General features: G+C 42.8%; 1 protein-coding gene across 4 annotated transcripts in view; it reads right to left on the reverse strand.

Annotated features, from left to right (window-relative positions):
• The window catches only part of ETV6 (ETS variant transcription factor 6), a 146106-nt gene that overhangs the window by 37429 nt on the left and 86733 nt on the right, over window positions 1–21944 (reverse strand). For all 4 annotated transcript variants that reach the window (XM_048053632.2, XM_048053630.2, XM_048053629.2 and 1 more), the window contains one exon: window positions 3071–3235. In XM_048053632.2, coding sequence (XP_047909589.1) covers window positions 3071–3134 — 64 coding nt within the window. In that variant the 5' untranslated portion in view covers window positions 3135–3235. The remainder of the gene's footprint in view (window positions 1–3070; window positions 3236–21944) is intronic.

Genomic DNA, 21944 nt, shown 5'->3' on the forward strand with positions numbered 1-21944 from the left:
TTGGTGTCCCAGGACGGACTTCTCGAAAGCCCAAATGGGGTCCCAAAACTATTTATTTCTTGATACTAGACTCTGTATAGGGCTCACTGCAACAGGCAATATTAGAAGAGGGATATGATGCATACTAAGGAGCTTAATGCAGAGGACTTGGTGCTCTGGATGGGCAAATACAGTCTGCTAGTTGCTATTGTATCACTCTTCCACAAAAGTGTCTGCAGTAAATTCTACTACACCAAGCTGACATGACTTAATCCAAATGCTTGTTTCTTTTAGGGGTGCAAGCAGACTGTTCGTTGCTTCTTCCCCCCATTCCGTCTCCAGAATTGTTATATCCTTCCTCAGAGGAACACTTCGCTGTAGTTATCTAGGAGACCAATGTGTTAACTGCTTCCTTTGTGTCTTCTTAAGTATTACATCTCATACTGATGCCCTCCCTTCAGCAACATCTATATGATATACCTAGGTACTTACATGTTTTGTGTAATGTAACTGATTGCACATTTCAAAGTAAAAAGGTACACAGGGTAGGAAGTCTCCCAGCTTTTAATTCTGCCTCCTCTCCTCTGTTTTTCATACCTCATACTATAGAGGACTAGGTTACAGCAGAAGCATATTATCTGAAAAGGAACTCTGTGAAGTTTCAACTAGGAAACCTTGGATTTTCTAGGAAAGTTTTCTCAAGTGTGTGTGGGGTTAGTAATTGTTCCTATGAGACTGTAAGCTGTGTGCCATTCAGTTGTTTTCTCTACAAACTGCCAATGTTCTACTTGTGGAGAAGTTTGGTGTCTTAGCATGAAATAGTTAAAGCTATCCTGCTTTCCACAGTTCAGCTTCCTCTATTTTTAGCACCTTGGCTGCTTTTACTGTCTCAGCAGTGACTTTAGGGCATTTTAAAGAGGTGATAGTAATACCTGAATATCTAATTAAAAACAAAGCCTCAAGAATCCAGTTACCATTTCCATGTTTAGTACATAAAAGTCTAAAAAGTGATTTTATCACATAATTTGCATCTTTGAATGCAATAGTGGCATAATCGTAACTAGTGCTGTAACACTCCAAGCAATAAGGTAGCAAATTTGTACCTCTTTCAATTTGGCCCGACAGATCAGTGAAAATGTTCACAAAACTGGCAGTCTTTTTCTACCTAATAAAACAGTTATATTTATGCACCACAAAGATGCAATTGTACTAGCTACAAAAGTGAGAAGTCTCTTCCCACTCTCTCCCTCCTCTGCTCTCTCCCTTTCCCTCGCCAGCACTAAACAGGAGAACAGCTGTGGGGCTGTGAGCCCACTTTATTGCTAGGACCACTGGGGGGAGTGGATGCTGTTCTACTGGTTTAACCATGAGTGGAATGGATACAGCTTTTATGTACCTACACTCCTGAAAAACTTAAAGCTCTATGGCAAGCATTATTTCATAGTTTTTCTTCGACTTCATAAGTAACGTGTAGTTTGTTTCTGGGAAATGTTTAGGTAACCTCCCTTTACCTATAGTCACTCACATTTTTAGGGACTTACTGAGATATCCTCTAAAATGCTTATTATCAGTAGGGAATATCTGGAGAAAAAGAGCAGAGAAAAGGAGAGGGTGGAGGCCATTTAAACCCGAATTTAGGTAAACAAGAGTTTAACCTTCTGCACTGAGTGTATTTAAAAGCCAGAGGCTCTTTTCTTGGAATGCTCTATCTCTAGCCTACAAACATTTTAATCCTACTCATTTCAAGAGCCATCACAGCACATAAAGGGAAGAGTAGAGGCATAACTTGTAGGCAGCAAGGCACTGGGATGATAAGAGGAGTAGCAAACAAGATACACACAAAGCTGTCCTCTACCGTCCTTACTCACTTTCAATACTCCTTTTGTCTTAAGGCTGGGTTATTTTATAATGAAATGATTCAAAATGGTGTACCAATATTAAACAGAGAATGTTTCCAGGCATCAGTTTTCACTAATGTATTATAGTGGTGATAGACATGTATGTTTGGCATCTCCTTCCATATAAATTTAGTCCTCATTTAAAGCACATGCCTTGAAAACTTTGTACAGAATCAATGTAAGCTATAGTTTGGGAGGCAGATTCTGCAGGAGGATGGTTGCAGTGGTGCGTTTGAGGGAGTCACTAAGCAGCTTGACGCAGAATTAGTGCCACTGCTTGTTTATCAGCGAGAGCCAAGCAGCGCCAGCTGTACTTCTGTGCTGAGTGAGCCTTGTGCTGGAAGCCTCATAACAGCAGTTCTGCAACCATTTGGTCCAAATTCTTCAATAACCTACAGTGATTGAATTACAAACCTTTTTATTTAACAGGAGTACCTTGTATGGTCGTAAGAAAAGCTCACAACTCTTTTTCAGTTAAACATCCCTGACAAAGGAGGGCGGAGGCTTACTCTGACTGTAAAGCTGGAGCAGACAGACCACAGGGGATATAAATACAGGCAGTCCACATAACACATTTCTAAATCTTCTTTGTGAATAAATGAAGACATAATTTGAGCAATAAGCTGATTGATTCACACACCTGTCTGTGTTCTGCCTTGGGCCAGACTCCAGCACGTGAGAGAATATGGTGAAGTAAAGTAAAGCCCACAGGGGCTGTAAAATAGAGGAAAGGTCCCCCAGGGATAAGTTTTGCAGTCACTTTTAGCAGCACATCAGCCAAGCCAACTGTGAGGCAGAATGCTAATACCAGCTTCTTAAGAGGCTGGAGCACTTGATTAACTTACTGCTGTAGTTGGGTCTGTGAAAAGATAACCCTTTATGGGGAAGTCATGAAGTGCTGCCAGAGAAGCTTGCTTTCTGTGGAGTTCTGCAGGGAGTTTTAATGAGAAACAGGTTGCATTGTTTTGTTTTAGAGTTGCATTCAAAATTGCCTACAACTCAGGTGTATCTGGATTTCTCTCCCACATTGTTCTTTTTGTCCTTGCCTCATTCAAGCAAGCAGCTCTGTCCCTTCTCTCCTCCCTGGCCCAGTCCACCCTAACAAATATGACTGTATCCTCCTCTGTCCCTCTCCAGATTCTGTTCCAGCTTCTTCTTTCTTTTCAGTCATTGCTTCAGTAAGAGATCCTCACCTGAATGAGGAGACCTGTATCGAAAGTCCTCTTTGGTCAGGAGCAGCAGAGCCTTGCCATTCATCTCAAAAGTGTTGCTCTCAATCGGCCTCAAGGAAAACTCCTTCTCTGCCCATCTGAGCCACTGTGCCACATCATCCCTGCTCCAGTAAACGGGCTGCAAACCTGTGGCAGGAAGAGACCGTGATTGTGTTACAAAATTGAGACAACGCATGGGAATATAGGCAAATACCAGTGAAACCCCATTTCTCCCCACACCCTAACATGCAAAGTCTCTGAGCAAGGTGTGGGAGAGGGATGCCATGGTAATGTAGGATTACACTAAGCACTGGACTGTGCAACACTTCATTAGCTTAGGCATCGTGGTTTATTTTAGACATTCAGAAAAACAAGAACTGCCTCAGCATCCCCCAAAGCTTATAGGATATTACTTAATTCCAAGTGCCCACTGTGAGATGGAATTGTCCCCCACCTGCTCCTTCTAAGGTGCAGAGCAGGCAGGAGACTAAGCTGTTGGCTCCATCCATCCTTTGTGTGTGTCCTCTCCTAGAAGAGAGGAGTGTCCTCTCTTCACGCCCCTCATAAAGCAACAGATCAAGCATAACAAAGAGCAGTCAGATGCAAGAGACCTCTGTACTTCCCTGTAGGTGGGTGTGGACTGTAAAGAATGGCTGCTGCACATAGCCTCTCTAACAGTGTATGTGTAAGTGGGTATTGTTTAGAGAGGTGCCTTCAGACCGGCACACCCCTCCTGCAGATGCAGTTAGGCTAGTAACTCCTATTCCCATACTGGAGAGGAAAGTAAGTGCTGAGGCTCTGGCACCTTTAGTACTGCTTCATACTGTGTCTCCTGTACAGCAGTAAGGTACCACCAGTGCAGCTCTGATCATATGAAGGCGGTACGGCGCATTATTGTAAAGTAGCAGGTGTGTTGCATTGGGCATAGATTTTCCGGGCCTCCAAGGAGAGTCCAGCACTCCATTTCCCCCAAACAGCCCATGCAGCACATACAGCCTGGAGTTTAGCCACAGGGGCCCAACCAAGTTACCATGAAAGTCAAAGATCTCTTGCCAGCCACATTCATTGGGCCCAGGCAGAGAGATATGGGAGGTGTGACAATTCAAGATCTGTTTTACAGTCAGAATAAAACCAGCTTCCTTCTCCTGGAGAGAAGACATCACAGTGAAGAGCTGTTTATACCTAGGTAGACAGATTATCTCCAATCCACTGGGAGATAAAAGCTTTCTTTCCTTTTCCACTCGTGAGATGACTCATTGTTTAACTTGTTACAATGTGTTGCGTAGAAATGAAAGCTTCACACTGTGCATAGGAACATAAAATTTGCCATATCTGATCAGATCTCTGGTACACAGCCTCTGGCAGGGGCTAATACCTTATGCTTCAGAGGAAGATGAACCTCCCTTCCTCATATTGCACCTGGCTGATTGTATGCTGCACATGGGAAGAAATTTCCTTCCTGGCACACCACTCTATGAAATCTGATTACCCTCATCTTACTGAGTCCTAAAAGAAATCTGGGAGATTTGTACTGTTTTACTGTTTTGTTTTGCCTTTTTTTTTTTTAACTGTTTTAACAGATAGGCAACCCTGTTTTCTGTTTTAGCAAGAGTGAATTGCATTCTGCTGCTATGCCAGATTCCCAGACAGAGGCTTTGGAAAGTCCCAGCACCACAGCTGCACAAAGAACTGAATCTGAGCTGAAGCAGGCATGGAGATTGAGCCTGAAAAAGGGTCAAGGCCGACCTGAGGAAGGGATGTCTTCATTGCAGCTGCAAGAGTTTCCATCAGCTTCCAACTACCCCTGTAGCACAGTGCCACACAGACATAAAAAGTAGCATTTACTTATTTATGAAGGACTTAAATTCTCTCCCCTCATATTGAATTGGGATCTGATTGCTGAGGTCAGAGTTTTCTGTAGGTCCTTTCTTTTCGAAGGGAGTGCAGTCAGGTGTAGGTCTGCTCAGAGACATACAAAATGTCATCTAAAATGCCAAACTTATACCTGCAGAAAACACACTGCAGATCCCAGTCTACTGCTGGGTAGGATGCACATTGACTGCAGCTAGGTAAAGCAGAAAGAAGTTAAATGCAATGCAGCCAGAGCACAACTTGTGAAAGGTATAAAAAACATCTGGGAAGAGCGTGAAATGCTCGTGCATGGCTTCTGCCTCTATCTTCCCCCTTTGCCATGCCATGCAAGCAGTAAGTTGCCTAAAGGAATGCTGTAATGTGGAAATCTAGCTGGAGTTTTGATGCGCTCTTCACAAGATGAGGCAAGAAACAAAACATTGCTGGGAAAATCAGGCTGCAATGAGCAGAGCTGTACGATAACTTCACATGATCTGCATGTTCCCTTACTGATAACAACGTAATAAATAAATCACTCCCTGTACAAACATTAATCCTGACTTCCTATGTGCTGGTTGACAGTGTACTTTTGCATTCGTTCAATTAATTTAAAAGTACCATGTCTAACAGAGCTTCGACTGATCAGCGCTAGACACCAAACAGCCTACAGAGGCTAGTCCGAGCCAGGTGTGCTGTGCTGGCAACTCCGAAAGAAGATACAACACTTCACAGTGCCCATCAGGTCTCTGCTGGGTTTCAGCAGCATCTCTGTAGTTTGTGAGAAGGGGAGACAGAGTCTTCATGGGGAAAAAAAAAAAAAAAAAAAAAAGAAGCCAAAAAGCATTATGTCCTAGGACCACCTGGCTTCTGGTTACCAAAAATGAGCATGCAGCCTTTCTAATTCAGTTTGGCTAGCACTAAAGTGAGGGGGTGGAGGAGCTATATCTCTCCACCCATGGGGTGATACCATAATTCAATGCTTGCATTGTGTTTTGAAGATATGAAGTACTATAAAATATGTTATCTGCTTTTCCCTGGATGGATTGCCACTTCTCTCATTTCCTTCTCTCCCTGCCATGTCACCTTCCTGGCAAGTTGGTTTCTCCACAAAGCCCTCTGTAGTTGCCTGTCCCCACCGCATGCCCATTTGCTTTGTGAGGCTGAATCAGTTCAGTCACAGGAGGCTTTCCTCAGGGTGCACACCAGCGCTGCTGAAAGTGCTTCAGAAACTGCCTTTCGTAAATTCTTTCATGTGCAGTACTGCATTTGCTAAACTTGCATACCACCTTCTTTGCCCTTTCTTAAAAAGAAGCTGTTGGTATTGTGAAAACAAGGGCATGAGAGGGTTGGCTTTGCAGCTGAACAGATTTTACAGCACAGCATAAATGGCTATCAGTAGGTCCTGAAAATGCTTTTCTATACTCTCCATGAAAGAAAACTAATCCTGCTTATACAATTTTTTCTTTTTTGGATGCTGTTTTTTATTTTTCCCTCTCCATCTTCTCTTTTATTGTCATACCCACGGTGGAGGAAAATGGGCTCTTTTATCTCTCCAGTTTTCTCCTCTGTGAAAGCTAACAGCATTGTCTTGAACTAACAAAGATATTTACCAAGCAGAATAAAGTGAGCAAAGAGAGTGCTGTGCTACAAAATGAGGACGGGGTTTTGCCTGCTGGACTGACTGTTGAAATCAGCGGGAAGGCTTTGCTGCTTTCAGTAGGTGCTGATCAGGCACAGCGGACTCTGCCTCTCTGCCAGCCTGCCCCCTCGGTAGCCAGCGTGGCCATGGACTGCAGAGGGTGAATTTTGCCTTGGGAGTCAACCTGGCACTGCTCCCATCTCTGCCACTGCTCTACTAGTTCAAATCTGGCAAGCGTTCCCAACCTCAGTCTCCCTCTTTGTGTAAAAATAAACACTAACGAAAAGTTCTTGAACTCACCAACTGAAAGCAGATTAAAAAGAGCCACGTAAACTGTCAAAATCTGTCTCTGAGAGATCCCAGCATAGTTTCTTGTTTGTCTTCCATCAGCTTCCAAGCACTATCACCAGTATAGTAAACTACAGTAATTTACAGATGTGCTTATGATTTGATAGCTTCATATGCATTAAACAGGGAGCTAAATTCCTGGTCCCCTTTCTAATGCTGCAGGCTGGAGCACTTAGTAGTCTACTGGTGTCTTAGTAGATGATCTACTTCTGTTGCTTGTTCCTCACCTGAAGTCCTGCTTCTAACACCTGTTATATCAGCCAGCTTATAAATGCCAAGAGTGATCAATTCTCACACTCCAGGGGCACAGGCTGATAACCATCTGGACTGCAGAAGAAATCTCTGTTCCTTTACATTCTTGGAGAGCAAAAACAAGTACAAAGAAGAGGGGCTAATTTACACCTTCTTCTTCGAGTAGGCAGTAAAATTGTTTACATATGTTCAAGCATTTATGCACGCACGCACACACACACAGCACTTCACATGCACACACACACACCAGAATGTACTGGTGTGTTGAAGAGGAGTTTAAGTTGATGGTCTCTAAAGGCTTCACTCCTGTTTTACAGTGAGCCCCTCAGGAAACTTAAGCATGGTCAGGCTTTGAGGCTGGAACGCAGTGCTCTGACCACCTGGACCAGCCTTTGGCACACAAAACTGCAGTGTCAGCCAGCAATATTTGCAACAGGCCACAGACTCCTGGTGGGGTTACAACTTTGTTTTTTAAAAAGATGTGGCTGACCTTGAACCTTGCGATGCACTCATGTTTAGCAACTCCTTTCCTTTGGAAAAGAAGGTATGTATTTTATGGTATGAGTTGCTATGTACAACACACGTAGCAGATACGTCTGAAACGTGAAGTGCAACGTACTGTAGGCTGTTTTCACCTTGACTCATTTGGAACAATCTGAAGACGCAAATCCAGTGCAAGATGTCATGTACAGTGTAACTGAGAGCTGCTGTTACGTTTTAGTTTCAATATGAGGACACGGCCACAGTAGAGCCTGCATGATGGAAACAGCACTTGCAGTGAGTTTCGTTTATCTTCTTGTTCCACTTCAGCCCTCCATCCTCTACGCCTGGCTGCCTGGCAGGCAGAATGAGGAGGCGAGAAGGGGGTAAAGACAGACCTCTCCTTTATCCCTGCTTTCTGGAGGGCAGATAGAATTGTTCTCACTCCCACGCCCAAAGCTACTTAGCACAGTTGGGCAAACAGCAAAGTGGCCAGCGCATGCAAATCTGCAGCTCATCTCTGAACACCCAGGGACAGATGCACCCTCATGCTGGCAGCATCAGGCAGCCTGGCTCCAACTATAGGACAATGCTTGAGCCTTTACTGGGAAAACAACTCTGGAAAATCTCAGAAGACTCGAATGTCTGCTACCAACTAGCTCTTTTGGAACTGAAGCTCTCTTTTTTGTTATTAATTAAATAAATTCTTCCATGATACCCATAAAGCATAACATGTTGTTCTGCATACACTGGTGCATGTGAAACAAGACAGAGGCATGAGCATGTGTTTCTCTCTTCATTTCTGTGCAAAGGCAACACAGTCTGGAAGAAAGGCGTATGATTAGATTCAGATCCTTCTCCCAGGCTCTGTGAATGAGACTTTTTAAAGGTCCTCTCCTTCTGTCTTATTTCTTTGTTTGGAAAGCTACAGTACCAAAAAGCACAGAGGTGTCATGCCAGTTAACGTGTGAAGTGCACTGAAAGTGCAAAGTGCTGCACAGCAGCTTTGAGTGAGTCCTGCTCGATATTCCTGCAGTGCTGTCCTTGCTGCTGCCTGGTTCCCCTATTGCTCAGAGGCACTGATGCTTGATGTAAGCCAGGAGCCCTGCTCTGAACCTCGCAGCACAAACTGTGAGATACTGCTCCCCGAGATGGGCTGCAGCAGTGAGTTCAACAGCTGAGAGCTGATTACGCTGGAGGAAGTTTCAAGTTAGATCACGAGCTGGGCGCTCAGGTCCTCCTGAGAGTGCAATTTTATGCTGTATTTTTTGATCTTCTATTGCAAGTGCCTTCCCTTTGCTACCAGTGCTGCCAGGCTCCCACCCAGAAGGTGCTCAGCAGCCCTTTAGGCCTACCTGGACTATGGATCGTAAAGGCAGGAAGATGAAGGACTCTGCTTCCCGGGGAATTCTTTCTAATTCCTCAGAGCTGGGGAGCAGGTGACAGACATCTGGGGCATGCTTAGCCATCCCCATGCAGGTGGGAGCCTAAATAAGTCTCCTTGAGCTGGCTCACATGTGGATGATGCAGCGGAGAGGCAGTAGCCAGTTGCTGCTGCTGGCCCACGGAGATTGCTTCATCCTACAGTAAAAGGCTGGCTCTGTAGTTTGGAGGCCCAGAGATAAGCAAAGATATAAAAACAGGGAAAGGTTAATTCTGGCTAATCCTCAGGGAGAATTATTTGGGAGGCGAGTACAAACTAGTACAAGGGAGATGGATGGCAGCAGAAGAAAATGTGCCTTTACAGACCTTGTTCAGGAAAAAAGTGATTGGATAGGGAACAGAGAACTTGTGTGATGGGCAGAAACAGAGACCCTGGTGGGTCTTGCGTGTCCTTTAAAAAGGTATAAAACTGCCTGTAATCAGAATGACAAGGCTTAGGGAAGCTTCCCACACTGCTGGGAACAGAGGGTGAAACAGCTTTTTTCAATAGTAATCTGAAATAAAAGGAATAGGCTCATGTCTCCTGCTGTCCTGTTGAACAGGGTGTTGGAGATGGAGCACAAGTAGACGCAGTGCTTTGTGCTGAGTGCCTGCTTTGGGGCCCCAGTGTATGCAGACATGCTACAGAAACAAGCCTTGTGAAGCACTGGGACAGATTCCTTCCATGCTGATTTTGCTAGCATTGTGCCCCGTGACCCAGCCTTTCTTTTCCCACTGTCTGTACAGAGACTTGCAAAGTTGACACACCCTAATCCCTTAGGGCTCCAGGGTCATAAAATAAATAAAATTGCTTTTCTAATGCAGCCTTTGGAAAGCCTGTAAGAAACATATTGATTGGAAAATGCTTGATTAGAATGATCAAGCGCCGAGCTCTCATACAGGGAAATAAATCTTTTCAATTCCCCACACCCAGTGCCAAGCTCAGCTTCCTGGAAGCAACTATGGCCCTTTCTGGAACTGAAGTGAAAATCCCATGTTCCATCACCTCTCTGACCTGCTGACATTACACACAGTTTGCATTTGCTGATCAAATGCACAAGCAGGACTCTAAATTAGCTTGCTGGGTTGAGATAGCTTGCTGATTAATGACGGCAGATGAAGTCACCGGTACAAAAACCCCACAAAGTCTGAAGTCAGTTTAAGTGCAAAACGAGAGACGAAAGGCCACACTCTGCAGAATATAACACGAAGAACATATTCTCACTCTATAGCCAAACCTTTTCTTCACACATACAGGTTAGTAAAGTAAGTAACTCTCCTATGCAAAATTACTCAGCTATGTTTAAGACCCTCTGCCCCAACAACAGCCAGAAAAGTCCCTGAACAGTGCAGACCAATTCCTGAAGTCCTTACAGTTGTAACTGATGTCAGAATAAAGCTTCAAGTGCAGCCACAGTCATTTAACGTGGCCAGTTGTGCTGCACTTCTTGTAACTGAAATCAGTATTTGAGCCACAGTGGCCGCCCCACTCCTTTCTGTTTCCACCTGCATCATCTGGAGTTTGCTTGCAGAAAAAGCAGACCTTAGGATTTAGTGCTCTTTCCTCTGTGAGCTGCCCCTATATGGGATCAGCCACGGAAAATGTTATGATGCAGGAGCAGCCTACCTGCTGTGGACAGGCAGTTTGCAGCCTGGATGGAGAATTCATGCAGGATGCCCTCCTCTTTCCTGGGGCAGATCAGTCTAGATAAATGGTGCTGATATGCATGCTGAAGAGGCCAGTGTTCTAAGTTCTGGAAGGAAAAAGCTACCAGCCAAAGAAGCAAGCATCCAAAGGGGTGATGAAAAGACCAGCCTGTTTTCTAGGCACTCGTTCCATGAGCCATGTCCAAGAGTTTTCAAGAACTGTGCAGAACAGCTCCAGCTTCCTTTCATGCTGTTTGCAAAAACCTTCTTAGAAGCCCAGCAAGAGTGCTCCTTCCAGGGGAGGATGAAGGCTGGCTTTTTGCATCTGGGCACCACATTCAGGGAAGGCCAGAGCGTGACAGTGAGTCAGTGAGCTGCTGACAGCACAACGCTGTTCGGCTGACTGCACCCGCTACCGCAGTTACCACACACAGCAAAGAACTTGCCTGGGTCCAAGATGACCCCTCTCTTTGCTCTTCTCATGACCACAGCTGGAGAGGGCAGGTGACCATGGGATTCCTACCAGAGCAGCTCGTGCAATAGAAACAGCTGGCAGGGAGATGGGGAATGGGGAAATGTTGGCTTGGATCTGATCCCAGTCATAGTCCTAATCCACTCCTGACTCCTTCTCAACCAATTCTTGGCTGTTTTCCACAAAGCAGACATTGCTTTCCTACTGCTCCCTTCCAAAAGGAGCTGAAAGAAATGTCTTCTGTTGCTTTTTTTCCTTGTATGTGCAAAAACTATATCCTAAACAAAACTAGCTGAGCCCTGACACTGACATGGGTTAGTTAGCTCAAAAGACTACACTGCAAGAAGCAAGTGGTTTTGCAAGCAAAAATCAAGGAGATTATAAAAAAAATCATTTACTTCTCAGAAAACCTTTACTGTTTCAAAACAATTCATCGTAATCTAGGTCAAAATTCAGACCTAAACACTCTTCACAGTTTTCCTATACTGAATGACAGTCACTGCTGCATCCGTGAATTACTACTATTAGTAATACTTGCACATTTACACTACACAGTGCCTTACAACTGCAGACAGATTAGATTGTTATAGCTTTTATAGATGGGAGGTACAAAATCACTGGACACCTGCCCATACACCAAATCTATTATAGTAGGAATTGAATCTAGGAACTATATTTTGCTCCTTTTTACAACTGGACAACTACAGAGCATCTTTACACCCTTAGTTAACACCCACATTTCCTTCCTATTTCTTGTGGAGCTTACTCAGGGTGTCCTGGCAACAGTAATTTTAACTTCAAATAAGCCCCCTCCCCCCCCCCCCCCCCCCCAAAAAAAAATATTTATAATGGATTGTTAATGTTTTTGGTCTTTTTTTAACACAATATAGCCTTGATCCCTGGCTGGGGTGTTGAAAATTTGTAAGCAATTAGAAATAAATAGATCTTGCTAGTCTTGACCTACATATGGTTTTACTTAAGTCTTTTGCCTGCTGCCTGCTGCACAGTGGAGAGGGGTGCTAAAGCTATGACCATGCTTAGTAGTATTACTGGTGATGGAACTGAAAGCCCTGATTTTGGGTATCCCATCAGCGCTCCACAAAGATATGAAAAACTGGTGAAATAGTTGCTAGTTACCATCAATGCAGCTGCTAAAATTAAGGTGGTTCTTTCAGCAATTTATCAGTTTAACCTAATATCAGCTAAACCACCTTGATCTTCCAAATGGCTGCAAACTTATAGGTGATTCTACCATTTCAGAAGAGAGGTCAGAAGTCCTTTTTGCACAGCTGAATCAAGTGGAAAGTTTTGAAATCTCAGTTTCACATGCCAGCAAAACACCACCACCAACACAGCAAGACACTGTAATCCTCCTGTATTAAGAAGCTGCTTTCTTCTCACAAGGAGATTTTGTTCTCAGAGGCTCACATCCTGATGAATCTGGGTCCCTTTCCCTTGAGGAATTTTGGCTGGGACTTTGTTTCCTAACTCAGCCGTGATTGTGAGAGCTGGGGAGGGGGGAGTGTATACACAAAGAGTATTTTTTCCAGGCTGTTTCCAGGGAACGTGAGGCCAGCTCCGCTACAGAACAGTCTATGCTGTGACAGCAAGATGTCACACGTTGGCTTCCTCAGCACTGGGGCTCCAAGCCTTGTGAGGTGCAGCTGCGTTCGTGCTGCTACTGGGAAAGCAGAGTTTGGCAGTGCAGCCAGATCCATGGCTTGCTTTGCCTGTAACCATTGAGCAAACCAGTGTAAAGGAAATTTTACCACCAGCATGTGGTCAGAGTATGTCATACATTTGCTTCAAACGATTTCACTTTTGGTCCTCTGTCTCTGTCCATACAGGCATTCTCCTTCAGACTCCTAATCCAGGAGGGCTATAAAAGCCTGCTTTGATCCACCAGTGTATTAGTTCTTCTGTGCTTTATGGAAAGACCTGCCTTCAGGTGGCATTAAATATTAAAGAACTGGGGGAAATGGTTAAAATTACAGCTCTAGAGACTGCACGCTATATGTACTCAGTTTTGAACCATATCTTGGGGGTTGCAGGTAAAAGCCTGCTCTTAGTGTGCTGCAGACATTTTCTGCTCCCAAGATGCTGCAAACCAGAGCTCTGACATGGTTAAAAACATTCAGATTTAGCTTCACTTCTTGATGGTTCCTTAATGAACCAAATCCATGCAGCTCTTGCAAACTGTCAGTCATTTCTCTAAGACGACATTGCTGTCCTAGAGGAAGGTCAGGTACTTAAAACAACAACTGTAGATGCTGGGAGTCCTCTTCCACGCCCAGGGGGATGCGAAGGCCACCGAGATGGACTCCAAACTGCACTACAACACATTTCCCATACAGAAGAAGTAACTGCATTGCATTTGCATGGGGCCCTTTATCTCTACCCTTCCAGTATAACCTGTGCACAGAAAGGCTTCTTGCACTAAGGTACTTGTGCTTGAAATACATTGATAATGAGAACAAATTAAGTGTGTGCTCTTTGATTATCAGATGATAAATTATCATGATTATCTTTGCTGCAGCTTGAGAATTGCTTCCTCTTCAGGGTTTAACTCCTGCTTGCTCTGAAGTTAGCACACTCACTAACTTCTCATATTAGGACCCCAAAAAAACTGGCTCCCTCCCTGTTATTTCTGTGGAAGTCTAATGAAGTTCAGACAGCTCTTCTATTTGGGGCCACTTGGAACACACTCTCCAAGCAATCAGAAATCAACAAACTTTATTAATTGGGATGGAAGGCAAGATCCCAATTCATCAGCTTATCAGATTAGAAGCAAGCTGCTGTGCTGTCTGTCTGGAAGACGTGCATGCTGCAGCCAGAGGCATGTCATGCCTGGGACACCCTCTGAACTAGCTCCCCAGGGTCCCAATCACAACAAGGGCTTGAGCATCCACTACATGTTCAGCACACTCTCCCTGACACCATGGTAGCTAGTTCACACTGAGGTCTGTGGTACTATGGCTTTGGCAAGTTCTTGGACACATCTAGGCATGAAAGACTCACCCTGACTGCAGCTATGTTTACCTCTCGGTGACAGCTGAAGATGTCAGAAATATGTGTTTTGTTTTCATCCCTCCAGCTTCAAAGGTGTCTTGTTTGAGTCCTGTGCTTGAGGGAAATATACTCCTGAACTGGAGATATCAGTCCCCCTTTCTGTTATTCTGTCTGGCATGAAGGAGGCATAAGGAAGATGATGTTTTCCATCCTGACGCTGGCACGTCAGCACTCACTACACCACCCTTCAAACAAGCTACTTTCAGGCCACCACTCAGAACTCAGTAGCAGCGCTGACTTAGTATTGTTCTTTGGCTCCTTCCTCTGATATGCCAGTGAAATTGGCAGGGGGCTTAGGCTGTGGACTTGATGAGAGAGATAAGCCGTATTTAAGTATATACATACACTGGATTCTGCTGGATCAGCTTTCTGGACTGATTAAGAGCACAATTGCACTAACAGTCAAGACTGCAGTAACAGGTCAACACAACAGGTGAGGGGTTGACAAACTACAGAAAGAATAATAGCTGGATGTGGTGACTGAGAAGGGAAAAAATGCTTCAACTACTATTGCTAAAGAACACATCATGTCACTGAAAAATGCATGGGATCACTGTATTATTTGAGTTTAATCTTGATGATGTCATTGAGAAAGGCTTGCTTCCAGGACTGGAAAAATTACTGCAATGTCAATAGAGGCAAATAATTTACCTATGCACTTCCAGTAGAGGATCAAGCTTTGAATGAAAACAAATAGATGAGATAATTCACAAGGAGGCTCTGTCTCATCCTGCTTTTTGTGTTTCTTGCAAAGGTAAAGGTGTTGTGAGAGAGACCACATACCTAATAATACTGGGTAACTGATACCACCACCAGTTCACTATTCCTAATACTCTGTAAACCCATTGTGCTAGTATAGACACCTGACTTCAAGATCAGTGAAGCTATCTTGTGCTGTCCCTCTTTCAACACTTCCATTCCCACATGGAATGGCCATCCCTGTGCTTGCTATCTCCATCAACCTACTGCAGATGTGCTGTGGGAAAGGGGACCTCTGTCTCTTGAGAGGGGTGTTATATGCAGCTGGGCATCCCAGGGCCTCCACCATGGGGGCAAATGTCCCTGGGCACAAATCAGGGATCCAACTGAGGTCAGATCGACTGGTGACAGAAGAGAGGGGTGAGAAAGTTACCCTTGTCAGTCCCACTAACAGTGACCCCTCTTTTGAAAAGGTGGGGGATAGCATGATTATCTTTCTTCGTTTAAGTATTGTGAAAAAATCAAGTGATATCACCTGTCGCAAATATTTAGCAACCCCTGATAGCTACTTTACATTGCTTACAGTTGTGCCTACTAGTATAAAACATTAAAAAAAGGAGGAATCCCTGCCTGGAGGATGTAACAATATAAACAGACAGGATAGGAAAGGGATCGAATGTACAAGCAAAGCGAACAATATGATGGTGTGCAGACAATGCTGGTCCCCCTGGGAACCAACTGAAACTACTGCACTCTTTGCTAAGTGGATATTCTGAAAATGTAGTTGAAATACTCTTTCATCAACTTGTCTAATTAAAATTTTCATAGTAGCTCTTCCCCTTACTTTGGCAAATTTCAACCAGCTCTATGACAGACACTTGTCAAATTACATCTCTTATCTGATGCAGAAATCCAGATTTGTATGTATATCTGTTCACACAATTTCTATTCACAAAAACTGAGACATTCACAATCACATTGGAGTCAGGAATGCAACAGAGGTGTCTCACTATAAGGTAGCAATTTCTCTTCTGTTCTTCCAATCCTTCACGACTTGCTTAGTTTACAAAGTCCAAACCAGTTTAGCTTCATTCTTCAGTATCATAACTTCCAAATCTTCTCAAGTTTCTGCTCTCCTGGGAAGACTGATTCACAACCACCTTGCACAAGAGAGAACATCTTTTAAAAAATCCACTGTTTGGACCTACTGATCATGTGTCTGGACTTGTTTGAACTTGGCCATCCTTGATGCACTATATTCTGTCCCACTAAGAAACGCTTGCTTGCATCACCTCTCTCTGCTTTAGCAGACTGTGTCACAAGTTAAGCACCCATGAAAGCTGCTTTTGCCAACCATACTAGCAAGAGCAATTTTTTGGAAATGCTCTTCAGTATTAGAACAAAGGAAGGAAAGTTTCTTGATAACCAGAGCACAGATTTCAACTGCTTATAAGCTGCTCAGGCTGTGGATTAAAGTGTGCATTTGTATGAGAGGAAGATGGCAGGGAGTGGAAGGAGTAGAAAGAAAGACTTGAGAAGTAAGAGGGTAGGAAGTGAACAAGCACATTAGGGAAGGATAGTGAACCATGTTTTGAAGAAAGGATACCTTTTAACCTATCAGGTTGCCTTAAGTCTTCATGGCTGTTTCTACAATTTCTACAAGCTAATACATACACGTTATCAGTGCAAAGCAAGTTGATATTCTAGGTCTTTTCCTCCTACTTAACAACCTAGAAGTGAAAAAATACTTCTGTGAAATGCTTTGCTTATTAATGTGATTTTTATTTTTTTCATGTGACTGGGGTCAACTGGCTTAGCACTGACAGCATGGTACAGAAATGCAGACATGGGCACAGTATCAGTTGGGGAGAGGGCCAGGGGGGTTAGCTTAAGTCTCCTTCAGCAATTTCACACAAAATGACATTAGGAAATGCAACGTGCCAAAAATTTTCCCGTGAAGCACTGAAAAGATCTGCAGACTCTACATGTCTCACACACTCTGGCAGATAATAAACAGAGAGCATATGGACTCAAATACTGTATGTTCATGAAAACACAGTACCCCGTGTTTGACACCATGTTGAGTTTCTGAGAACGTGAATGCAATTTCTAAAAAGATTTACGCCCTTGTTATTCAGGTGTTTGGACGACTAAACAATGGAAATTCAGAAAAAGATTTATTTGTGGGCTGGTTTATTCCATAGCAAATCATAGCATTTTTTTCTTATACCTTCCTCTGAAGCAGCTGGAATGGGCAACACTTAGGCTGGTCCTGTCCAATCCTGTCTCTTCCCTAGTCTGACCAATTTTTTTAATTTCTAGGTCCTGAAACACAACTTGACTTTAAGATTAATTCTCAAATGAAAGTATGATTTTTTTTAAACTTCTGGATTACTTTTTTTGTTGATGCCTCATTTTAAACTTTTTCTAGATTTCCTCTTCCCCTCATTACCTCTGAGGTGTGTACACTGTGTGAAGAGGAGCTTTCTTTTGTCAGCCCAACCTCACCCTTATTCATTTAGTGCTGTCACAGTCATGCTTTCACAACTGCTGACGGAATCAGGTAGGAGGAAGGAGGAGGAGGCTGATTCGGCAAGAGGAGTCTTTTGTTTGCACGTAAATAGCTCGGTGTTATCAGAAAGAAAACAAGGAGTGAGCAGCCTGTGTTGAACAACAACAGCAAAAAAATCACAGCACTATTATTCTGTTTTCCCGTTCTCTTCCAGAAATATAAGTGAGCTTCTGTGTATAAGAGAAGGGCTGGTGTAGATAACAAGAGTCGCTTCACTGCCTCCCCTCTGTTACTAAAAGGCATCCTTGTAGCAATTACAACAATTGCTAACATAGAGAAACCATACTGGGAAACAGGTTGTTCTCAGTAAGGGGTATTAAAAACTCCACATAGAAACTAGCTTTGAGGAAAAAAATTATTTAGAAAACTTACTAATGAAGAAGGAACCTAGAGGAATGGGTTTGGATATTTGGCCAATAACAAGGCCAAAGAGTCCCAGACAGTATACGAGCTTATTCCACTCAGCTGAATGTTAAATCAGTGACCAGTTAATACCTGTTCAAGGTTTTAAAAACATTGGCCTTCAGTCCTGAAAAGCACGTCTGCATCTCCTGTGGAAATCAGTGGCAATTTCGACTATTTAGCTGCAGTGTTGGGCAGCTAAGACACTGGGTTGCTAGTGTCAGGCACTAGAAGGGACAAAAAAGCTTCCCAGAACATCAGAAGGTCACGTTCCTGATTTTGAACGTAATGTCTTTCTTTTGTGTTAATTACCAAAACACTTCATAGATCTTGACACACGCTGCTACTTGGAAAACGCTGCATAAGATTAGCCGGTGCTTTCCTTTGCTTCCGTTCAGCTTGCCCAACTGTGAGAGTGGATTTAATCATAAACGATAAGACAAAAGGAGAGCAGCACACCTGGATCAGGCATGCTGAGTAGGGCTGCACAACAGGAATTGTTTCCTCCCTCCTGTCTTCAGAGTGAGAGTCTGAACGGAGGGACATTAGCACAGAAATTTCTGTGAGGCCTTCAAAGAAATCCAGTACTATTTCTGTACCCTCGTCAAAGCCTAGTGGTTCCTTTTGCTCCTTTGGGATGCTAGAATCCATATGAAATTGAAAAAATGTAAGAGGGATACCATCAGGGTGCTTGCCCTGTCCAGGATTCATTTAGCATCTCTGCCAACCTCTTAAAAAGGCATAAAAGAGGAGACAATTTTTAATCTCTTTTCACAGTGTGGTTGCCAACATTGCAGGCTAAAGCTGCATCTCCTCAGGAAGAGGGAGCTGAGTTTGTCCGTAGCTGCTATTTCCTAATTGGCAGGCACAATGGAGAAGCCTTTTGGTTACCCTGATAAGGTCATTTGCATAACTCTACCCAAGTGGCTTTGCATATATTTTTTTCTCTTATTTTTCCTTCTCTCTCCACTTCATCAGTTCTCAGACACTTCTCCCTGTGTCAGAGAACTCTAGGAAGAGCTTGTATGTCGTTAATCCCTATATTCATTCAGTTATACATTTTAGATTTATTTTTTATTTCTTGGAAATAGCCAGTCCATTTAGGTAACTCTATTCTTATTTGCACAATGTTACAAAAGAAAACTACAGTGTTAGTGCAAAAAGAATTCTGCTTTCTCCACATAGGTTTCTTTCGAATTCAGCTAAAATAGCTGTGAGTTATCTTTCTACTTTTAAATGAAAGCCTCCTGATTGCAATTGTTTAAATGAAATAATTGAAAAAGCTTGTGAGCTTTTCCTTACACAAACACTTAAAGTGATTTTAGCAAGATGCCTCACTTGGTAACTGCCTTCCAGGGAAAGAAATGCCTGAAAAATGTGTCTTACTCTTGGTTAATTTTTTTCAGAAATGCATATTTTTAACCTAGAATGGTATCTTTAATTCCAGATTCTTCTGGAAAGGATTATGATGAAATTTTGACACATTCCAAAGTTCTCACTAACTATACAAGCTCTTGCTTTGTGTTTTTTCACAGCAGCTAACAAATATCCAGTAGCTGTAAATCAGTGGGACCGATGCCCTATTTGTACAAAAGGACAGAACAGTTATTTTACCAACTACAGCAGCTCGTACAATGAGGCCCTGGTCCATGTGAAGGGCCAGAAGGCACTGCCCTAATAGAAATCAAATGATCCTCATCATCTAATTTAATACTCCTGCATTACTATTCTGCTTAATTGTAGTCTCTCAGTTGCAGTCACAGACCAGGACCCCAGTGTGCTTGGTAAAGCACACAAACAGGAGAGAAATTATAGAGAGTTTCCCTAGATTGTAATCTCTACATAGAGCTATGAAGAGGATGTAGTTTATTGGTATTTTACCCAAATCTCCGTCTCATGAAAGCTAAACAAAACAGAATGATGGAGTAACACTGTAGAGTGTGCTACAGGAAGCAGCACCTTTGTCTCCACAGATGGTAAGTGAGGGAAAATGGGAGAAAAAAATAAGAATAAAAAAGAGTTCATGGCACTCAGGAGACTGGTAAGCCTCTAACAATGTTTGTTTGAATATACAAAATCAGATCCACTGAAAAAATAAAAAGGCAAAAATGCATTATTTCATGGCTGGTATTAATCTGTTGCATTTGAAACAGAAATACTTTTCAGTGCTTTCATTTCACAACGTTTACTGTAGTATCTATTTTGAGTTTTGGGGCAAGCAAAATTTTCCATAACTGTTATGAGAATCTTTTTGATAACCACTGCTAAAATCTCTTTTTATCCAACTTAGAATATTTTGGAATAAAAGTAAAAGTTTTTATAGTACTGACCTCTTCTAAGAAGAATTTTGTTTCAAAAACTGCTGCTTGTATACTATTAAAAATTAATGCCAAGAAAGTTTACTGACAGATAAGCTCTACTAATGACTTCACTTCTGAACCTCATTATTTGTATTTACAAATTAACGGTGTGAATTCTCAGTTTACTAATCTGCCAGTTGGATCATTTTTTGCAGCCTTGAGCTGTTTCACTTTACTTCACTGAAAATATTTAATAGCCAAGCTGTATTAAACTCTCATTTCCCCATGACTTTATTATGTTTACACAATATATTACAGAACATTTCCTAGTGTATTATTAAGCATTATGAATTATTAAAACCAAATTACATTTTTTGAATGAACGATACAGTGCTTTATCCTGGACTTTCTATAGCACACTTAGTTTGTAAAACCCCATAGCAAGGTATATGTATTACTGCTACAGCATGAGAAACACACTTTAAAACACACACCCTAATATACAGATCTCCCAGTCACACACCTTATGACCTAAAGGAGTTAGGAAATGGAAAGCCTTCCTCTTGTGATTTGAGTGGACTCAGGTCTCCTGATGAGTGAATTTCCAGCTTGATAGCACATGTATATGTTCAGCAACCTTCGCACTGTCTCAGTTTAGCTTACCAATTCTCCATCTCCAGCCTGCAAAACACATACTGGTGATCTGCAGACAGCTGGCTCTACTCCTTTTTTCTCCATCGCTAAATTACATTATGGATTACTAAAAATATAATGAATACTTTCCTACTATTACTTTCCCACATAAACAGCTGAGTTATTTGCCACAGGGATACTGAATATGAATGGAAGGGAAGGTAGGTCTGCACAATGCTTCAAAAGGAAGATGCTTCTCTCAAGGAGGACACTGGTCAAGGGACCAGAAAAACCTGAGTTCGGCCACAGGCCTCCTATGTGATTTGGCACAATCCACATCTGACCTAACAAACCCGCAGGTACTAAATACAGCTAGGAGGAAACTCTCACACACTTCAAAGACAACCATTCCAGTCCAGCTGTAGTGACCAAAGCTGAAATGGTTATGGACAGCCTGCAAGCTGAAAAAACACTAATCACACTAGACATCAGTGAGTAGACCAAGGGTCCCTCAGACTTAATAAACTTCTCCTGTGATCTTCTCCACTGACCATATGCTTACCCTCTTTCCTCTTCATTAGTATTTAGTAAACTTATTCATGCAGAACCTGGAGTTTCCACTTTACTAGATGCTGCATGTGTTAATGCATATGCAAAGCTTGTGTAATTAAAAGATCAATGTGCATACAGGCAATGTTAATTCTGACTTTTCCACGCCTTTACAATATTACTATCTGTAACACAGAGTATATACATATTGTGTGTAATTTTTTCCCTTGTTTTTAAAGTATCAGTAATGGGGAGAAAAAAACTTCAGAAATTCCACCCTGGCATCATAATGAAACCTGCATGGGTCAGCAGAAGATCTATCACTTTTAGATCCAACCTACAGACCTCTGCCATTTTTTTTACTAAGCGGGACACTGACAGCAGCAGCAATATGCTGTCTCGTGTTACAGGATCCAACACTGGCAGTAAGGCATGTAACACTTGCCATGACCCCTGCTCATTTTGCCAGCAGGTTATGCAGATGTCCATGACAGCAAAGGAAGGGTGAGGTTAAGAAATCC

The sequence above is a fragment of the Anser cygnoides genome, chromosome 1 (genome assembly GCF_040182565.1).
Source record: "Anser cygnoides isolate HZ-2024a breed goose chromosome 1, Taihu_goose_T2T_genome, whole genome shotgun sequence".
Classification (NCBI taxonomy): Eukaryota; Metazoa; Chordata; class Aves; order Anseriformes; family Anatidae; genus Anser; species Anser cygnoides.